The sequence below is a fragment of the Garra rufa genome, chromosome 3, assembly GCF_049309525.1.
Source record: "Garra rufa chromosome 3, GarRuf1.0, whole genome shotgun sequence".
NCBI lineage: Eukaryota > Metazoa > Chordata > Actinopteri > Cypriniformes > Cyprinidae > Garra > Garra rufa.
The window spans coordinates 35,419,833-35,437,934 of NC_133363.1; the positions used below are offsets into that span (position 1 = coordinate 35,419,833).

General features: G+C 38.7%; 1 protein-coding gene across 1 annotated transcript in view; it reads right to left on the bottom strand.

Moving 5' to 3' along the window:
* LOC141331554 (diacylglycerol kinase zeta-like) overlaps positions 1-18,102 on the bottom strand; it is a 75,057-nt gene that overhangs the window by 24,483 nt on the left and 32,472 nt on the right. Inside the window, exons 23-28 of the mRNA XM_073836605.1 lie at positions 17,888-17,991; positions 14,195-14,274; positions 11,443-11,487; positions 10,505-10,574; positions 5,011-5,051; positions 4,704-4,900 (exon numbers count right to left, since the gene is read on the bottom strand). Coding sequence (XP_073692706.1) covers positions 4,704-4,900; positions 5,011-5,051; positions 10,505-10,574; positions 11,443-11,487; positions 14,195-14,274; positions 17,888-17,991 — 537 coding nt within the window. The remainder of the gene's footprint in view (positions 1-4,703; positions 4,901-5,010; positions 5,052-10,504; positions 10,575-11,442; positions 11,488-14,194; positions 14,275-17,887; positions 17,992-18,102) is intronic.

The following is an 18,102-nucleotide window of genomic DNA, read 5'->3' on the forward strand; positions in this document are numbered from 1 at the left end:
GAGGACTGACCACAAGTTCTCAATGGGATTAAGATCTGGGGAGTTTCCAGGCCATTGACCCAAAATTTCAACGTTTTGGTCCCTGAGCCACTTAGTTATCACTTTTGCCTTATGGCACGGTGCTCCATCGTGCTGGAAAATGCATTGTTCTTCACCAAACTGTTGTTGGATTGTTGGAAGAAGTTGCTGTTGGAGGGTGTTTTGGTACCATTCTTTATTCATGGCTGTGTTTTTGGGCAAAATTGTGAGTGAGCCCACTTCCTTGGATGAGAAGCAACCCCACACATGAATGGTCTCAGGATGCTTTACTGTTGGCATGACACAGGACTGATGGTAGCGCTCACCTTTTCTTCTCCAGACAAGCCTTTTTCCAGATGCCCCAAACAATCGGAAAGAGGCTTCATCGGAGAATATGACTTTGCCCCAGTCCTCAGCAGTCCATTCACCATACTTTTTGCAGAAGATCAATCTGTCCCTGATGTTTTTTTTTGGAGAGAAGTGGCTTCTTTGCTGCCCTTCTTGACACCAGGCCATCTTCCAAAAGTCTTGGCCTCACTGTGTGTGCAAATGCGCTCACACCTGCCTGCTGCCATTCCTGAGCAAGCTCTGCACTGGTGGCACTCTGATCCCGCAGCTGAATCCTCTTTAGGAGACCATCCTGGCGATAGCTGGACTTTCTTGGACGCCCTGAAGCGTTCTTAACAAGAATTGAACCTCTTTCCTTGAAGTTCTTGATGATCCTATAAATTGGTGATTTAGGTGCAATCTTAGTAGCCACAATATCCTTGCCTGTGAAGCCATTTTTATGCAACGCAATGATGGCTGCACGCGTTTCTTTGCAGGTCACCATGGTTAACAATGGAAGAACATTCTAACCCATTCTAACCCAATCAGCCTGACATAATGATCTCCAGCCTTGTGCTCGTCAACATTCTCACCTGAGTTAACAAGACGATTACTGAAATGATCTCAGCAGGTCCTTTAATTACAGCAATGAAATGCAGTGGAAAGTTTTTTTCGGGATTAAGTTAATTTTCATGGCAAAGAAGGAATATGCAATTCATCTGATCGCTCTTCATAACATTCTGGAGTATATGCAAATTGCTATTATAAAAACTTAAGCAGCAACTTTTCCAATTTCCAATATTTATGTAATTCTCAAAACTTTTGGCCACAACTGTAGGTACAATGTGAGAGAAAGACATTTTGAAGTTTAAATACAGAAAGAGGATATATCAGCGCATCTCAAGCAACCTAAAGACAAAAGGCTGACTGTTATCTCACAATCACAGCACACATGACAGCAGCAGCATCAGGACTGAAAGTGCTCTGAGGGTTCGCTCAATGTTTTCCATCGGGGGCCATAAACAAAAGCTCCTATCCGATGGCTTATGCAATCATGACATAATCAGGAGAGCTATGCCCAGTGCAGCGGCTTGTCTGTGTTTCAACCAGACACATTAGACTGCTTCAAACCGCAGGGAGGACAATGATAATGACACAAACACCACAGAGCTATTCAGCTATTCTGATCAATCAATTCCCTATTAGCCCCTTACTGAAGAACATCAGCTAAATATGGCTAGGATCGTGTGGAGCCCTTTGAAGCTGCATTTAAACTGCAATTGGGACCTTCAACCTGTTGGCTTCCATTAAGTCCACTATATGGAGAAAAATCCTGGAATGTTGTCTTCAAAAAAAAATTATTTCTTTGCAACTGAAGAAAAAAAGACTTAAATCTTAGATGACATGTGGGAGTAAATTATCATATAATTTTTATTCTGGATGTGAACTTCTCCTTTAAATAGAAGTATTTTGTAAATGTCTTTTTTGTCACTTCGAAAAATTTAAATGAAAGTATTAATTTCTTTCAAAAAATAAAAATCTTACCGACTGAAAAAAAGCTACTTTTAAACAGTAGCATATGTGGTGATTTAAATTCCGTACCCCATTAAGGGATCCTAGCATACAGATTTATGGCGTTTTGCTATATAAGTGCTTTGTAAATGTGGAGGGGGCATATGTGTCAATGATAAGGCAAACTCAGATCATAATGTAGCGCATTTTGTACTAAGTTATAAATTGAATTGAACTGAATAGACAGGAAATGAAATGGGAGAAAGAGAGGGAGACAGGATCAGAAAAGGTCCACCAGCCGGGACTCAAACTCGAGATGCCCGAAGCACAATGGCGCCATATGTTGGTGCGCTGCCCAAGAGGCTATTGGCGCTGACCTCACCATGCTTCTTAACTAGCTTAACTAGTAAGATTTCCATGGTCAGCTGGCTTCACCAGAATGACCATGCTGGCTGACAACCTTTAACAGCACAAAATCAGCACTAACTGGCATTAACCAGCCTGGACCAGCAATAGAAAATCATTCTGCTCTTTTCAGCAGAGCGTTCATCTAAGGTGAAATAATATAATAACAGAAAATAAACAAATTCACACTCCTGACAGACCTTTTACATTTACTGCACAGAATAGATGTGTGATGATGAAGCTTAAATGAACACTCCACTTTTTTTGGAAATAGGCTCATTCTCCAACTCCCCCCGAGTTAATAAGTTGATTTTTAGCGTTTTGAAATTCATTCAGCCGTTCTCCTGTTCTGGCGATATCACTTTTAGCATAGCTTAGCATAAATCATTGAATCCTATTAGACCAGTAGCATCGCGTTCAAAAAAATGACCAACGAGTTTCGATATTTGTCCTATTTAAAACTTGACTCTTCTGTAGTTATATCACGTACGAAGACCAGCGGAAATGTAAAGCTGCGGTTTTCTATGCTGATAGGATTAGGAACTACACTCCCATTCCGGCGTAATAGTCAAGGAAGTTTGCTGCCGTAACATGACCGAAGCAGGCGCAGTAATATCACACAGCACATGTGCGAATGTTTACTTCCGTCAACATATCCAACGTGCATGCACAGCACAGGCAGCATCGTCATGGAGACATTTGTGAGAGACGATTTAGAAGATATTTACTTTGGTGCAGATCCTGAACCGTATCAATTTGAACCAGAATTCACTGAAGCTAAGGTTTTGGAACGCGAAAGACAAGAAAGTGTGTCTGAACTGCCTGGGACAGAAGGGATGAGGAGAGCAGATTCGAGCTGGTGGGGCTTGCCAACCCATGCCAACTAAAAGTGAGTGCCTGTGTTGTCGCGAGTGGGACCAGGTATTGCCATCGATGGCAAGGGTGGATCTACCTGATGAGGAAGTGTCAGGTCGCAACATCCGAGGACTTGGATGCAATGCTGCATCCTGCAGTAGTAGATTTTTTTTTCCGGTTTGACAAAATAAACTAGAAAAAATGTCACACGCCGAGTGGACCTAATGGCCAGCTGTCGCAAGAGTAAGTTATTCCTGCAAACACTACATTATATAATATAAAGATTTTAAATGCATACTGTCAGTTTGCATTTTCAGGCTTATATTCATGATGTACACTTTTACTCAAAACTGACTTTAAAACACCACCGACTGTTCGCAATAACTTTCTTTTGCAATCACACATGGAATTTGGTCATAGCAAATACTGTAAGCCAACTGTTCGCCCAAAACTACTCTTCAGGGGTTGCCTAGAAATTATCAGCCTAGAAAACCAGCTGCTTTACATTTCCGCTGGTCTTAGTACACAATATAACTACAGAAGAGTCAAGTTTTAAATAGGACAAATATCGAAACTCGTTGGTCATTTTTGAACGCGATGCTACTGGTCTAATAGGATTCAATGATTTATGCTAAGCTATGCTAAAAGTGATATCGCCAGAACAGGAGAACGGCTGAATGGATTTCAAAACGGTAAAAATCAACTTATTAACTCGGGGGGAGTTGGAGAATGAGCCTTTTTCCAAAAAAAGTGGAGTGTTCCTTTAAGCTAAATATTTTGGCTGATTTCATCCAATACTTTAATAATTAAACCTTAAACATTCACTAAGACAGAAAAACAGAAATGCAGAAAAAAGCTAAATTACTGTCTATATTCTCTTTCTCTGTCTTGAGCTCTATTACCCCTCCAAACACAAACACACACACACACACACACGCACAGAGGAGATTAGCAGGGGCTGCGGTGCTGTATGACTTTTTCAGGCAGCTATAAATAGAGGATCGGATCAAGCTCTGCGCTGCAGGAAACGCTCTGTTTTATTCACTCTGAACCACAATTATCCTACTATACACACACACACACACACACACACACACACACACACACACACAATCACATTCTCATTTGCACATGCAAACATGCATAGACATTAATGTTTGAACCTGCCTACACATGAGTGTACGTTTATATAAAAAGCATTTTAAAAGCAACAGCTATAAGGCACCCTAGGTGGATGTTAAACATACAGTTATCGGTACACTAGAATTAGTGTTAATGTAGCATTTGTACAAAGCAGCTGAGCTGTGAGAACCACACTGCCATCAGGCGGCTCGATGCTCTACTGCTCCCTGTTGACTGACATTACAGAGCAGAAGCCGCTGTCAGCTAACAGCCATCTGAGTTATTAGCTGCTGCTGATAATGAAAATGTCTCCGGTATGGAAGTTTGTATAAAATAACTTCATTATTCATCAAAATATGGTTATACTGATAAGAAAGGCAAAGAATAGCTAACACAGTGGCACTGAATGCATTTTGGAAACAGATCCCTTTATGTTTTGTCCGTGTAAGTTTACAATGTCTCACCTGGGTCCGGGTGAGTTCGGTGGAGAAGAAGAGGATGATGGAAAGGCAAATTTACGTGGATCAGATGGGGCATCAACAGAGGAGTCCACCAGGTCTGGCATGCCTGGCGACGTGCTGACCGACTCTGTGACAACTAGCTCAGGGTCCAAAACGAACAGCTCATCCTGAGAAATTTCAGTCACGTAGTTAAGATGCTCCTGAGGGATGACACAGACACCAGACAAATGTGAATGACTTGTTTGTGGATAGTCAAAATTGCTCAACTGTACTTTGAATTACTCTAAGAGGTATTGTACGGAGGACTCACTTGAGCTCGATCAATCCTGTAGAATCGATCAGCTGTTGTAGCTGCAAACACAAAACATAAAAAAACAACACAAATCAGGCCTGTGATTAGGTACCAGACATTCAAGAGTGAGTTCAGGCAGAAGAGATGACAGAATATCTCTCTTGTTCTAGTGTTCAGGTCTCCAATTACACAAAAGTATTGTTTCAACATGTACACTCTATAAAACCCTGGGTTATTTTTTCAACTCAAACACTTGATTGAGACTATTGGGGAAGGAAGCTGGGTTGATTTGACCCAATTTGGGTTAATAATTGCTCATAATCAGTAACTCTACAGCGCTGCTGACATAAAAGAAATCATGCATGTCATGCACGTTCCAACGGTTCCCTGTGTGCAGATGCTTGCAGTAATCATGGCAGGCATAGAAGAAAACTAATCATAGCATAATAATCAACATTTATTCAACAATGTTCAATTAACATTTAAGTAGGAATATCGTTTAACTGTATAAAGCCCTATTTGTATAGTAATTATTTTGCATGGGGATTTAAGCTATTTTCAACAATGGTTACAATGATGATTATATACTATAGTGTGTCTATTTTCCAATAGTTAAAAAATGTTTGGTCAAATATTTAACCTAACCAAGCTTGGTCAAAACAACCCACCCTTTGAGTTGTCAAAATGACCCAAGCAGGTTTATTTTTTAACCTAGTATTTTTTAAAGCAGGGGTCTCCAAACTCCTGCAGAGTTTAGCTCCAACTTGCCTCAACACACCTGCCTGGAAGTTTCTTTTATGCCTAGTAAGACCTTGATTAGTTGGTTCAGATGTGTTTAATTAGGATTGGAGCTAAACTCTGCAGGACACTGGCCCTCCAGGGCTGAGTTTGAAGACCCCTGTTTTAAAGTGTAACAATTTTAATCAACATATCTGGAAGGGCATTAAATCTGTCAAAGGATTTCAAAATATGTTCATAGTTGATATGGGCCCATGACACTCCTGAACAGGTTTGACTGAAACAAATGTCAGTAAAATGATCTGAGTGAATCAGAGGCTATGTTTGCTTAGTGCTCAGATAAAAAAAAAATATTGTATAGCTGTTCACATTTTTGTTTTAAATGTGGCCAATACCACATTTCCAGTGTGAACAAATCATGGTTCTAAATTGACCCGCACAACCAAAAGAACAACCACAAAATCTGCCCAGTTGCTTCTCAAAACTAGTCTAAAACTATCCCAGTCACATTCCGTGGGGGTTAGTGCGGTCACTTAAACCAACGGAGTTGAAAGACAACCCGCGGCAACAGTGAAAAAAGCAGTGAAGCCCAATTCTGCGGGAAAACTGTGGACTTGGCAACACTTGCGCAGTGCGTTGTCATATGTAAGTAAACACAGAGGACATGAAGTAAGCGATTATGTGTTTATTTATCATGTTATCTCCCGCAGAAGCCAGTGAAATTATGCACAGGCAATATGAAAAACAAAGACAAGGATGTGGCACAAGAGAGCAGAGTTTTTAGAAAATTTTATGATACAAGCCCTCATTTTGCTTGTATATAGAGTTGTCACTCTAATACTTATGAGTTCTGACACATCACTGTACTTCCACTGACTATCTTTCACAACTGTCTTGATTACTCTGGGTATGTAAAATCTTTGAAGTCGTGACTGTTCAGACTGGGCTTACATTGCAAAATATCTGATCTGTATCGGATTTAGTACCACATACGGAAGTGGCACAAATTTAATTGAAAAGATCAGATTCCATGAGGTTTGTGCTGTTTGCACTGTCATGAGAAAAACATAACTCATCACACATCTGAGAGTCACATGTGAGCAATAAAATCGGATTTGGGCCACATTTTCCTGAAGTGAATGTAGCCTCTGGGTGCCACAAGAAGGCAGGCCAGATGCTTGGGCTATGTCACACTGCAAACCTTAGTGCTCAATTAGATTTTTTTTTTTGTATAGCTGTTTACATTTTTGTTTCAAATGTGGCCAACATCAGATTTCCAGAGTGAACAGATCATGGTTCTGAACTGACCTGCATGCCCAAAAGAAAAATACAAACAGGGTTGCCAGGTTTTTACAACAAAATCTGCCTAGTTGCTTCTCAAAACTAGTACAAAACTAGCCTTGTCACATTCCGTGGGGGTTAATGGGGCTGCTTCAGTCCACTGAGCTGAAAAACAACCTGCAGCAACAGTGAAAGAGTAGCCCAATTCTGTGGGAAAACTGTGGACTTGGCAACAGTTTGACATAAAGTAAACACAGAGGACATAAAGTAAGCGATTTTGCATTTATTTATCATGTGATATGTCGCAGAAGCCAGCAAAATTATGCACAGGCAATATGATAAATAAAGGCACTGATGTGACAGAAGAGAGCAGAGTTTTTAAACTTTTATCATATGAGCCCTTATTTTGCTTGTATATAGAAAGTTGTCACTCTATACTTATGAATTCTGACACATCACTGTACTTCCACTGACTACCTTTCGCAGCTGTCTTGATAACTTTGCACATGTAAATTCTTTGAAGTGACTCCCATTGAAGTGACAAATGGCGTAAAAGTCGCATGAATTCCGATATGACTATTTAGACTGGGGTTGCATTGCAAAACATCTGATCTGTATCGGATTTAGTACCACATATGGAAGTGGCACAAATCGGAATTGAAATGATCCAATGTGCTGTATGCACTGTTATGAGAAAAACAGATCTGAGTCATTTGTAAGCCAAAAAATTTGGGCCACATATGCCTGCAGTGTGAATGTAGCCAGAGGGTGCCACAAGAAGGCAGACAAAACGCTTAGACCAGTGGTGTTCATGGATTGTGAAGGTGTGTGACACTCACACACAAAACACTCCCCTCATCTCGTCTTAATGAGCAGGAAAAAAGAGATTGCAATGGGTCTTACATCTCATCGAAGCAAATTACTCCCAAAGAGAATGGACTGCTGAAAATACACACAAAAACAAACTCCCAAGAGCTTGTCCTCTCACCTGTAAATACAACTTTTGCAGCAAAAGTAATGAATGCACTTGATACTTTCCACTCTGGTGACATCTGCTCTGGGGCATGTACTATTTACGATGATCCACGAGAACTGTATAACACTGGCCTCGGAACATACTTTCTCCATGCTTGCAGTAGTAATTATTTGACAGCAACTTCATAACACTGAACTGAGATCAGAAGTGCTGCCACAATCACTCTAAAAAGTTCTGACTCATCCTGCAGTTCTCTGCTCTGGTAATAAAGCCCTCGGAAGCCTTTTAGTCTTAAAATGAGGAGATGAGTTTTGCTGTGGGCCAGTGCGAAGAGAGGAAGGAGGGACTGGAATGAAAGGATGAAAAAAGGGTGGAAAGATGCAAGTATTGAACAGGGGATTGTGATCTACTATTTCACTGGTTTGATGTGTAGCAGTTTAGGATCTATGTGAATGTGACTCAGCTGTCACAGAGGATTTGTGTATAATGATGACTGACTCCCCATATCTTGAGATGCTGTCAAAGGAACGTCTGAAGGCCCTTTCAAAGCAACTTGCATCAGTGCTTCAATGCACCTCTCAACAAAAGTGTCACCTGTATGTGAAAATCGATTTATTTTTATTTCTCAATCATCATAAATTACACAATGTGTATAATTATCTCTTTGATCCATTACAGTTCAGTGCATTAGAGAATGTTTACATATAAAGAATGTCATCTGAAAGCCTTGACTCCAGCGCACAGTACATTAATCTATTTAAATTAGTTGCAATTATATGGCACTATATAAATGTGCCTTGATACTACTAGGTTGTAAACACATCAGTGCATCCTTTTAATCAAGACATATGTAGTCCAATTCTCTACTTTTCACTAAGCTGACATTAATCCACATCTTCACAGCTTCACGCTGATCAAAAAGGAGATTACTGCAAGAATTAGAAAGCTGTTCACATAAAGGCACGCACAGGGCCAATAATAGGCTTGTAGGATAGAGTCTAAAAAAATAATAAAGCACTGTTTAAATAAATACACTACCATTCAAAATTTTGATGTCAGTATGACTTATTATTTCTGAAAGAAGTCTTTTATGCTCACCAAGATTGCATTTATTTGTTCGAAAATACAGTAAAAAAAAGTAATAATCAAATATTATAATATTAGAACAAATAAGTGTTTTCTATTTGAATTTATTTAAAAAAAAAAATTATTAAATATTTTCAGCAGCCATTACTCCGGTCATCGGTTCAACATGATCTTTTAAAAAACATTCTAATATGCTGATTTGTTGCTCAAGAAATAGTTGTGCTGCTTTAATATACTTTAATTGATAGAGAAAGTTCAAAAGAACATCGTTTATTTTAAAAATATTTTAAACTCGTCTCTAAATGTCTTCATAATGCACAATTTAATGCATCCTTGCTGAAAATTTGTATTTTCATAATAACAAACAATTAATAAAAATTAAGAAAAAGATTATTCTGATAGCAGCTGGTTCTAAAATATCTGTCACGACAGTAACAGTTACTCACGAATAGAAACGGTTTCTATTTCTGCGACATGGCGGCTGAAACAACAACACAGACTATAACAGTTCTAATCTCAGGTACTGATTATGTGCTTTCTTCAATGTTAAATGTATCTAATGTGAGTTTGAATATCATTTTGCATGAAATGTATAGCCATACTGAAAGCAACAACAGATAGTTTACCTCAGATTTTGAAGCAAACACGTTAAAACTGCGAACCAACAAGTGTTTTCCATAACAAAGATGGTGTCAGTCACTTAATATTTAATTTAAACAGTGTTAAAACAGTTACATATTTATGAATTAGATTATAAACTTGTCAGTTTTGTTGAGAGTGCAGTGCAATTCTGCGCTTCTGAATGGCTTCTGGGCCTTGAACGTGGTAGTTGTGTTGCTGTCTATGCAGGGTCAAAAAACTCTCTGAAAAATATCCTAATTCGTGTTCCAAAGATGAACAAAGATTTGAAAGGTCATGAGGGTGACTAATTAATGACAAAATTTTAATTTTTAGGGGAACTATACCTTTAAATTACCTTCTGATGATCTACAGGTGTGATCTGGTGGAGCACACATACGCACAGAGTGCACCATTCCAGACATGCAGTTAATATGACGCAAACAGCTCTTCCCTTCTTTCCCTGTGGCTGTAATTCTCTCCTGCTGAAAGTAATCATCTTGGCACTCCTTATTAGCACTGAAATGCCAGAGTAGATTCTGTTCTTTAGTATGGAGATTTACGACTCCTTCTCTGTTTCCAGCTTTGATTCTGGCACTGATAAGAGAATATTTTGTGGGTCTGACTCATGGTTTTGAATCTCTGACCTTTACTCTTTGCCATTTTATTCACTGCAAACACCTACAGCTTTGTGCACTGATAAACACAACTCCAGCCCACATCCTTGAGGGCCACCATGGCACATTTGCTGTTTGCTACCCCAGATCTGAGTCTGAATTCTAACATCCAAACCACTGTGAAAAGAATACTCACAGTCGAGAAAGCACCATTTTGGCGACAGCCTCTGAGACGACAAAGCCTTCGATTTGGTCCCGTCACCTTCCTGTGAATAAAAAGAGAAGAAAGTATAGAGTAGGAGATAGAAAGTGAAAAAAGGTTGACAGAATTCAGATTAGTGTCAGTTTGTCAAAGAAAATGAACAGTATATGAACAAGTTTACAATTTTCATCACACACACACCCACATACACAGACCTGTCATTATTTTCTGTCACATCAAGTCTTTCCCTAAAGCGCCAAACTGCCATTTGAAGATCTACTGTATATAAGTCATGCAACTAAGTCAAGTACACACTACAAAGACTAGACTCACAGCACACATGAACACAACACCTGCATGCACCATCACTATAAAGAAAGCTGCCATTCTCAACAGAGGATAAACGTGATCCAAGGCATTCATCCAAACAAAGCACACGGGAGCACTTAGGACCCAGGGGAAATATCCAGGGAGCGAAGTTGGATTTAACTTAGTAAGCGCTTTCTGTAATTTCTGCTTATTTGAAGTTTCACCCATAACATCTGTCATAAGGGAACGCCGTACTAACGAGGGCTCTCTTCACGTCTGCAAACAGACTAGTGTCTAGGAGGCGCTAGAGTGCTCTAATCTCACAGAGAATGAGGTAGGAGAGATTTAGGATGAATTTCAAAATACACTGCTTTAGGGATCATGTTAAGCTCTATCTAAAAACAAACTCTCGTGCTTATTTTATCTCTCCAGGGGTTTGTGTACTCTCACGGTAAACATGTCTGCCTCCGAGTCTACTTTTACAGCACACAAATGTGCTGCTGAAGTTTATCTAGTTTGGGTTTGTGGAAGCATGTCCATCAAAATCCAGGCTGTATTTCCAGTCTTGTTCCTGAAAGTGCTCCAGGTGTGCCTGTCTCACCTCTCACAGGTGTCTCACCCACCTGGAGCACCAGCCGCTGCAGAGATGGGTGACACGACACAAAGTCCTGCAGGAGACCCCATTACATTAGATACATACACACAGACAAAGCCCATCAGATCAGCCCGTCAATTCAGATACATACATATAAGATTGGAGCAGAGGGAGAAGACCCTACAGCATGTGAATTTGAGACTACTCTTCTTTTTGAAGAACACTTTATTCTGCCAGAGACACTCACACAACCTTACTGCCAAGGGTGTTTCATTTCGACCTGCTGCAGAGTGTAAGTGTGCGTGTGAGAGAGAGAGAGAGAGAGAGAGATTTTCCCTCCAAAATCAAACCATCATTTACTGTACATATACCTCTAAATGAAGGCTCTGACTAGTTTGCAAATCATTTTGTTTTTCAGCTGATTGCGAAGTTATATTTGTATAACCACTGCTGCTTGACAATAATGCATGATTTAAAACAAGACCAGAATGAGGTGGCTCACAACAGTAGAGAAAAAACAATTGTAAATGCATATATTAATGTTCACCTAACCAAGAAATGAGTCACAACAGTCAATTACTAGAACAACTTTTAAAAAAGCAAGATAAAACACTCCACCTTATTTTTAGTTGCTGACGTCAAAGACTGTGTGTCTGATTAAAGTACAGTATTTCATATGCCACTTTAATGAAACAATCTACATGAGGCGGATGTTGGCATGGATTCAAAATGCATTATTACATAAGGCTGAATATGGGTTCACTTGCTAAAGGACAAACATTGTTTGTGCACATCCCAATCCGTTTTGTCTGTGAATTACCGTCTAGAAAGTATCGGAACATCATCGGAATTCAAAATCTTATTTTATATGTCATTTTAATAATTAGGCACATTGTTGTGATACAGTATTAACAACATATTGTAATGTTTGATTTGGGCAACATTTTACAATAAGGCTCAATTTGTTAAGACTGGTTAATGCTTTAGGTATTATGTACTAACAATGAACAACATAAAAAATAACATAATTTATACAGCTCATACTAATTAGTTAACCTAGTAAAAAGGGTTATTTCACCCAAAAATGAAAATTCTGTCATTAATTACCATAATTTCTCTCTCATTTCAAACTTGAAAGACCTTTGTTAATCTTTGGAACACAAATTAAGATATTTGTGAGGAAATCTGAGAGCTTTTCGACTCTGCATAGACAGCAACGCAACTACCACGTTCAAGGTTATTAAAAGTAGGTAATTAATTATTTTTGCGTGAACTATCCCTTTAACCCAAAAAGAAAATTCTGTCATCATTTACTCACCTTATGTTATTCTAAACCTGTATGACAGAAGTCAATGATGGAAGTCAATGGTCACCAAAATTGTTTATGTTCCACAGAGGAAAAAGTCATATAGGTGTGGATCAACATGAGGGTGAATAAATTATGATTTTGTTCAGTGATTTCATAATACCTATTTCATAAACTTAATACAGTTGAAGTAAAAGTTTACATACACATGCAAAATAAGAGGGATCGTACAAAATGCATGCTATTTTTATTTAGTACTGACCTGAATAAGATATTTCACATAAAAGACGTGTACATATAGTCCACAAGAGAAAAAAATCATTCTAAAAATGACCCCGTTCAAAAGTTTACATACACTTAATTCTTAGTTAAACTGTAAACCGCCCGCTGTTCTTCAGAAAAATCCTTCAGGTCGCACAATTTCTTTGGTTTTTCAGCATTTTTGTGTATTTGAACCCTTTCCAACAATGACTGTATGATTTTGAGATCCATCTTTTCACACTTAGCACAACTGAGGGATTCATATGCAACTATAACAGAAGGTTCAAAGTTTCAAACGCTCACTGATGCTTCAGAAGGAAACACGATGCATTACGAGCCGGGGGTGTAAACTTTTGAACAGAATGGAGATGTGTACATTTTTCTTATTTTGCGTACATTTCATATTTTTTTCATTTAGTACTGCCCTTCAGAAGCTACAGAAAAAGTTTTCCAGAAGACATATAGACAAATGAGTTAAATTTACCCTAAATTCAAAAAGTTTTCAGCACACGGCTCTTAATGCATTATGTTTCCTTCTTAAGCATCAGTGAGCATTTGTTCCTTCTGTAATAGTTGCATATGAGTCCCTCAGTTATCCTCAGTGTGAAAAGATAGATCTCAGAATTATACAGTCATTGTTGGAAAGGGTTCAAATGCACAACAATGCTGAAAGAATTTGTGGGACCAGAAGAACTTTCAGGACAAACAAGGCACTCATGAACAACTACCACTAAACAAACAATCCAGCTGTGGATCATTTAGGTAACAACACAGAAGTGTATGTAAACTTTTGAACAGGGTAATTTTTATAAATTCAACTATTATTTTCTTTTGTGGACTATATTAATATGCATTTTGTATAATCCCTCTTATTTTAGTAAAATAATTAACATTTTGCAGATTCTGCAAGGTGTACACTACAGTATGTAAACTTTTGATTTCAACTGTGAGTGTGTTGCCGGTTGTATAATAAACAATTGTGTTGCCACTAAATGTACAATCTGTGTCCTACAGGATAATTCAGTAGAGCAGAACTGTTCTGTTCTATACTGTAGTGCAGTATAACTTCTCCCTCATTATACTCTGACTGTGACTGACTGTTCCCATCATTAATCAAACCCTAACACCTCTCTCCTCCTCTCTCTTTTCCCATCCTCTTCATTTCTCACTTTTACCCCACTCCATCTGTGAACCCCACCCTCTCATTTTTTACCTCCTGTAGTCTCTCGATGTGAGCTCGGCAGGTTTCCAAATCACTGTCTCCCGGGACAACGATGAGACCCAGTGGAATTGCTGCGATAAGGAAAGACACGAAAAGAGAAGTTAGAACGAGGGATGAGGAGAAGAAACAGAAGCTTTCTTTCACTCTCACAGTAACAGTCTGCTGTGTGTTGTGAAAAACTTGGCCCACATTTTTCCTCTCAGGAGATACTGATCAGCAATGGGAGAAAGAGTAAAAATAAAAGAAGCGAAAGAGAAAGAAAGAAAAGCTATTTTCAGTCATTTCAATCTTTGTGAATACATCTGTAAGCAAAAGCATTGATGAATATGATTTATGGCAGCTGAATGCAACATGCACTAGCTCAGACCCAATCAAACCCATTCAAATTAATCCACAGAATCCACATGAAACAAGGTCAGACAGTAATAGGACGTGATGGGGAGGATGTGGCAAAGAGTCTAAACCACTGCAGGCATTTTGTAGACATGTGGCTGTAGGCCTGCTCTAATATGTGCTGTCAGTAAGAGAATATGATGAAATATGATGTTTCTGCAGTGGTTGCTGAGGGTACATGTGTCCTCTCATGCATATGGATATTCTCAAGTCCAAGTCACTTTAGAAGAAAAGGGTAAAAAGCATAGATCCCACACTGAGATCCCAACTGTAGCGTGATACAGTCAACCACCCTTAGCGTTATGAAGATACAGTAGTGCATATTTGAAAGCTGAAGGAGCAATAGTCATGCCCTCCCCTAAGCGGAGTCTCATGGGCTTCAGAAAGGCAGGGTAATATTTCTAAATTAAATGAGCATTCTCAAGAGGACGGCAAGTTTCTCTGACAAAGTGGGAAGTGAGAAACTGAGACAGAGAGAAAGCGACAGGGGACGCAGGAAGAAACGAGCAAAGAGAAAGAGTAGTGAGAGATGGGAGAGGTCTCTTCCATTGAGGAATGTTGGGTTGCTAAGCAACATCTGAACAGTCGTTCCCAAATTCAATTCAGGTTTGTTCTCTGCTCTCTCTCTCTTTCTGTTCAGTTGGTGGTATTGTCAAGGCTCTCCTGAAGAGTGAAGAGGGACTGACAGCAGTGAGCAGATGAGACACAGGGATGAGTGCTATATTTTTGTATCACAAAAGGCGAGAGTACAGAACAGCTGTATGAACAGCAAAGCTCTAAGCACTTTCTAACAGTTGACATGCACTTTAAAACTTTGATTTCAGTCAAACTAAAGCAATAATGTGTCTTTTTATGCAGTCTGTTTACTTTTTCAGAAGTCAGACTAACAGGCTTTGTGCAGAATGTATACAAGGTAATTACACTACAATTTGTCTCGGCATCTGCGCTTTTAAAAAACAGAGGGAGTGAAATGTGTATTCAATATTTTAATTATCTGATTATGCATTGTGTCTTGTATACTTAGACAAATAGCTTGATTATAACTGAACATCTATATGCACTTACTGTTGCTCGCTCACACACATGATGAAGACATTCTTGCACACTTATAGGATAAAACAAATCTTTTAGCATTTATTGTGAGGCTGAGAATTGATTGTCGAATATAGTTGCTGATATATCACCAAAACTAGAAATGTGACGTTCAAATCTAATACATCGGCACAAATTGCACTGTCAAAGCACAGCAAAAAGCATCTAAATGTATTCCCAAAGATCCACTTAATTCCATACACGCCACAGTCGTTTACTGTAGAGATGGGAAGACACCTAGTGCTGAGAAATACAACTGCAGCTTAAATGTACTATTTTTAATCAAAACAGATTTCTGTCCATTTCTAATTGGGGCTATAACCACTGTAGACATCCACTTGTTAAGTTGTGAAGTAACAAATACTGTTTTTTTTGTTTTTTGGGTCCAGACCTCCACTCTGTCTCAAGTGACAATAATTTCTAAACAGCTGTTTATGAGCACTGCTTATTTAAAGCCCTGTTTTAAGCTAAGCTATTTTAAAACTATGGTGTACACTACTGTCTGAGCTTACAGCATCCCAGACACCAGTATTTTAGTAATTCAGAAAAGATGAATCTCTGTATGGAGATAAAGGTTAGGATCATGATATTTTTAGTAGTATTACAACAGAGTAAGCGTATACTAGCACTGCTTGTTGTTTGCTTTTGAGATGTGATAGAGCACTTGAAAACCTGCAAACCGTCATGTGTGTGACATCAGATTTAAGAAGTGGATTGAGGAGGACAAGTTCACCCCTGTTCCTCTAATAATCAGAAATGTCCAATATTTGATTGTTTTTTGTTTTTAAGATTTATTTTTGTCCTTTTTGCATTTATTTTGATAGGACAGCAAGTATCTGACAGGAAGCGAAGTGGAAGAGAGAAAGGGGGACGTTTTGGGCAAGGTTAAGGCTAAATGTTGACATGCTGCCATGAGGCAGCCAGCGCCAACAAATTTTGATATTCTACTCTGCTGTATTCCTTTCTGCACAGCTGTGTTAGTTGTTAGGATGACAAAAAGTTTTAAAATGTATAACTTAATTTCAACATAATTCTTTGAAAATCCACACCACAGCTATAACGATAACAACACTGAGGAATTATATCATTGGAATGTCTTTCAGAAAATTTTTGTCCAGCTGATAAACAATAAAATCCACATGATTTTAAAGATTTTGCACATTTTAAAGAAAACCTATTATGCTCCCTTTTACAAGATGTAATTAAAGTCTCAGGTGTCCCCAGAATGTGTCTGTAAAGCTTCAACTCAAAATACCTCAAAGACCATTTATTTTATCATTTTCAAAATGCCTATTTTAAGTGGAAGCAGAAACACGCTGTTCCCTGCCCCCTTTTCTAGAATAGGACTGTGCCACTACAGTTTATAGCTCAGATACTCTGCTAATAAACTCTGTTTGGTTTCGATTATCATATCTGTTGTGCGGAAATTATGCGTTTTAAATCATTTTAGTTTAAACTTCTGATATACAGTTTTCTGAGCGCATACATCCACACACACAGAAAGCGGCATGTGAGTACAGATCTGTGTGGCAGCACAAATAGTGTTCTGTGCAGCCAAACACAGAACAGGTAGCATGCTTTGCCCAAACTTTTGCCATGGCGTTAGAACTGGTACACGATTGTCTCTTGCGAAAACACAGTGTCAGCACCATGGGTGGAAACGTGCAGATTAAAGGGCAGTAATATTATAATAAGATCTGCTTTCTACATGGGGTGCTAAATCTAATCGGCTCATTTTTTGAACAAGTTTGCACAGAAAGGCATATAAAAAAAATTCACTGGGTTGTTTTTTTCCTCGTTTTCTGGGTTGGTAGATGCACTGGGGACCCAATTATAGCACTTAAACAAGGAAAAAGTCAGATTTATATGAAATGTCACCTTTAAAGTGCTTATTATAAACAGAATATGATTCATTGGTATAGACGCCAATATCTTTATCGTAGTAGTTATCTTTACAGATATCGTTCTTAGTGTGAACAGGCCATTAGACAGAATTTTTTGGGGTTTTTTTTTTCTTTGTCTTTATTTTCTTAAATCCCTTTTAATCATTTAGTTCCTTTAATTAAAAAGAACATCACAACCCTTCTCCCTCCAGTGTTCAGGACATGGTTATGACTTTGAACTAACTCTTTAATCTCAGCACACCAGGTGTCACAAATGTATTTTCTGGACTGTAATGTGTGTGTGTTTTATACTTACAAGCTTCTTTGAGTTTCTCCTTGTCGTAGTGCAGAGCTTCATAATCATGCATGCTGATACGGTTCACTCTGATCCGTAACCGCTCTGGAAATGGTTGCTGACTACTGGATGAAAAAAAAAATCCAGTTACAAAAATAAAAACATGCAAACACAAAGAATGTACAGCACAAAGCAGAGCTTTCGAAGCGAGTGTGCTGTCTTGGCTAGGTACAGTG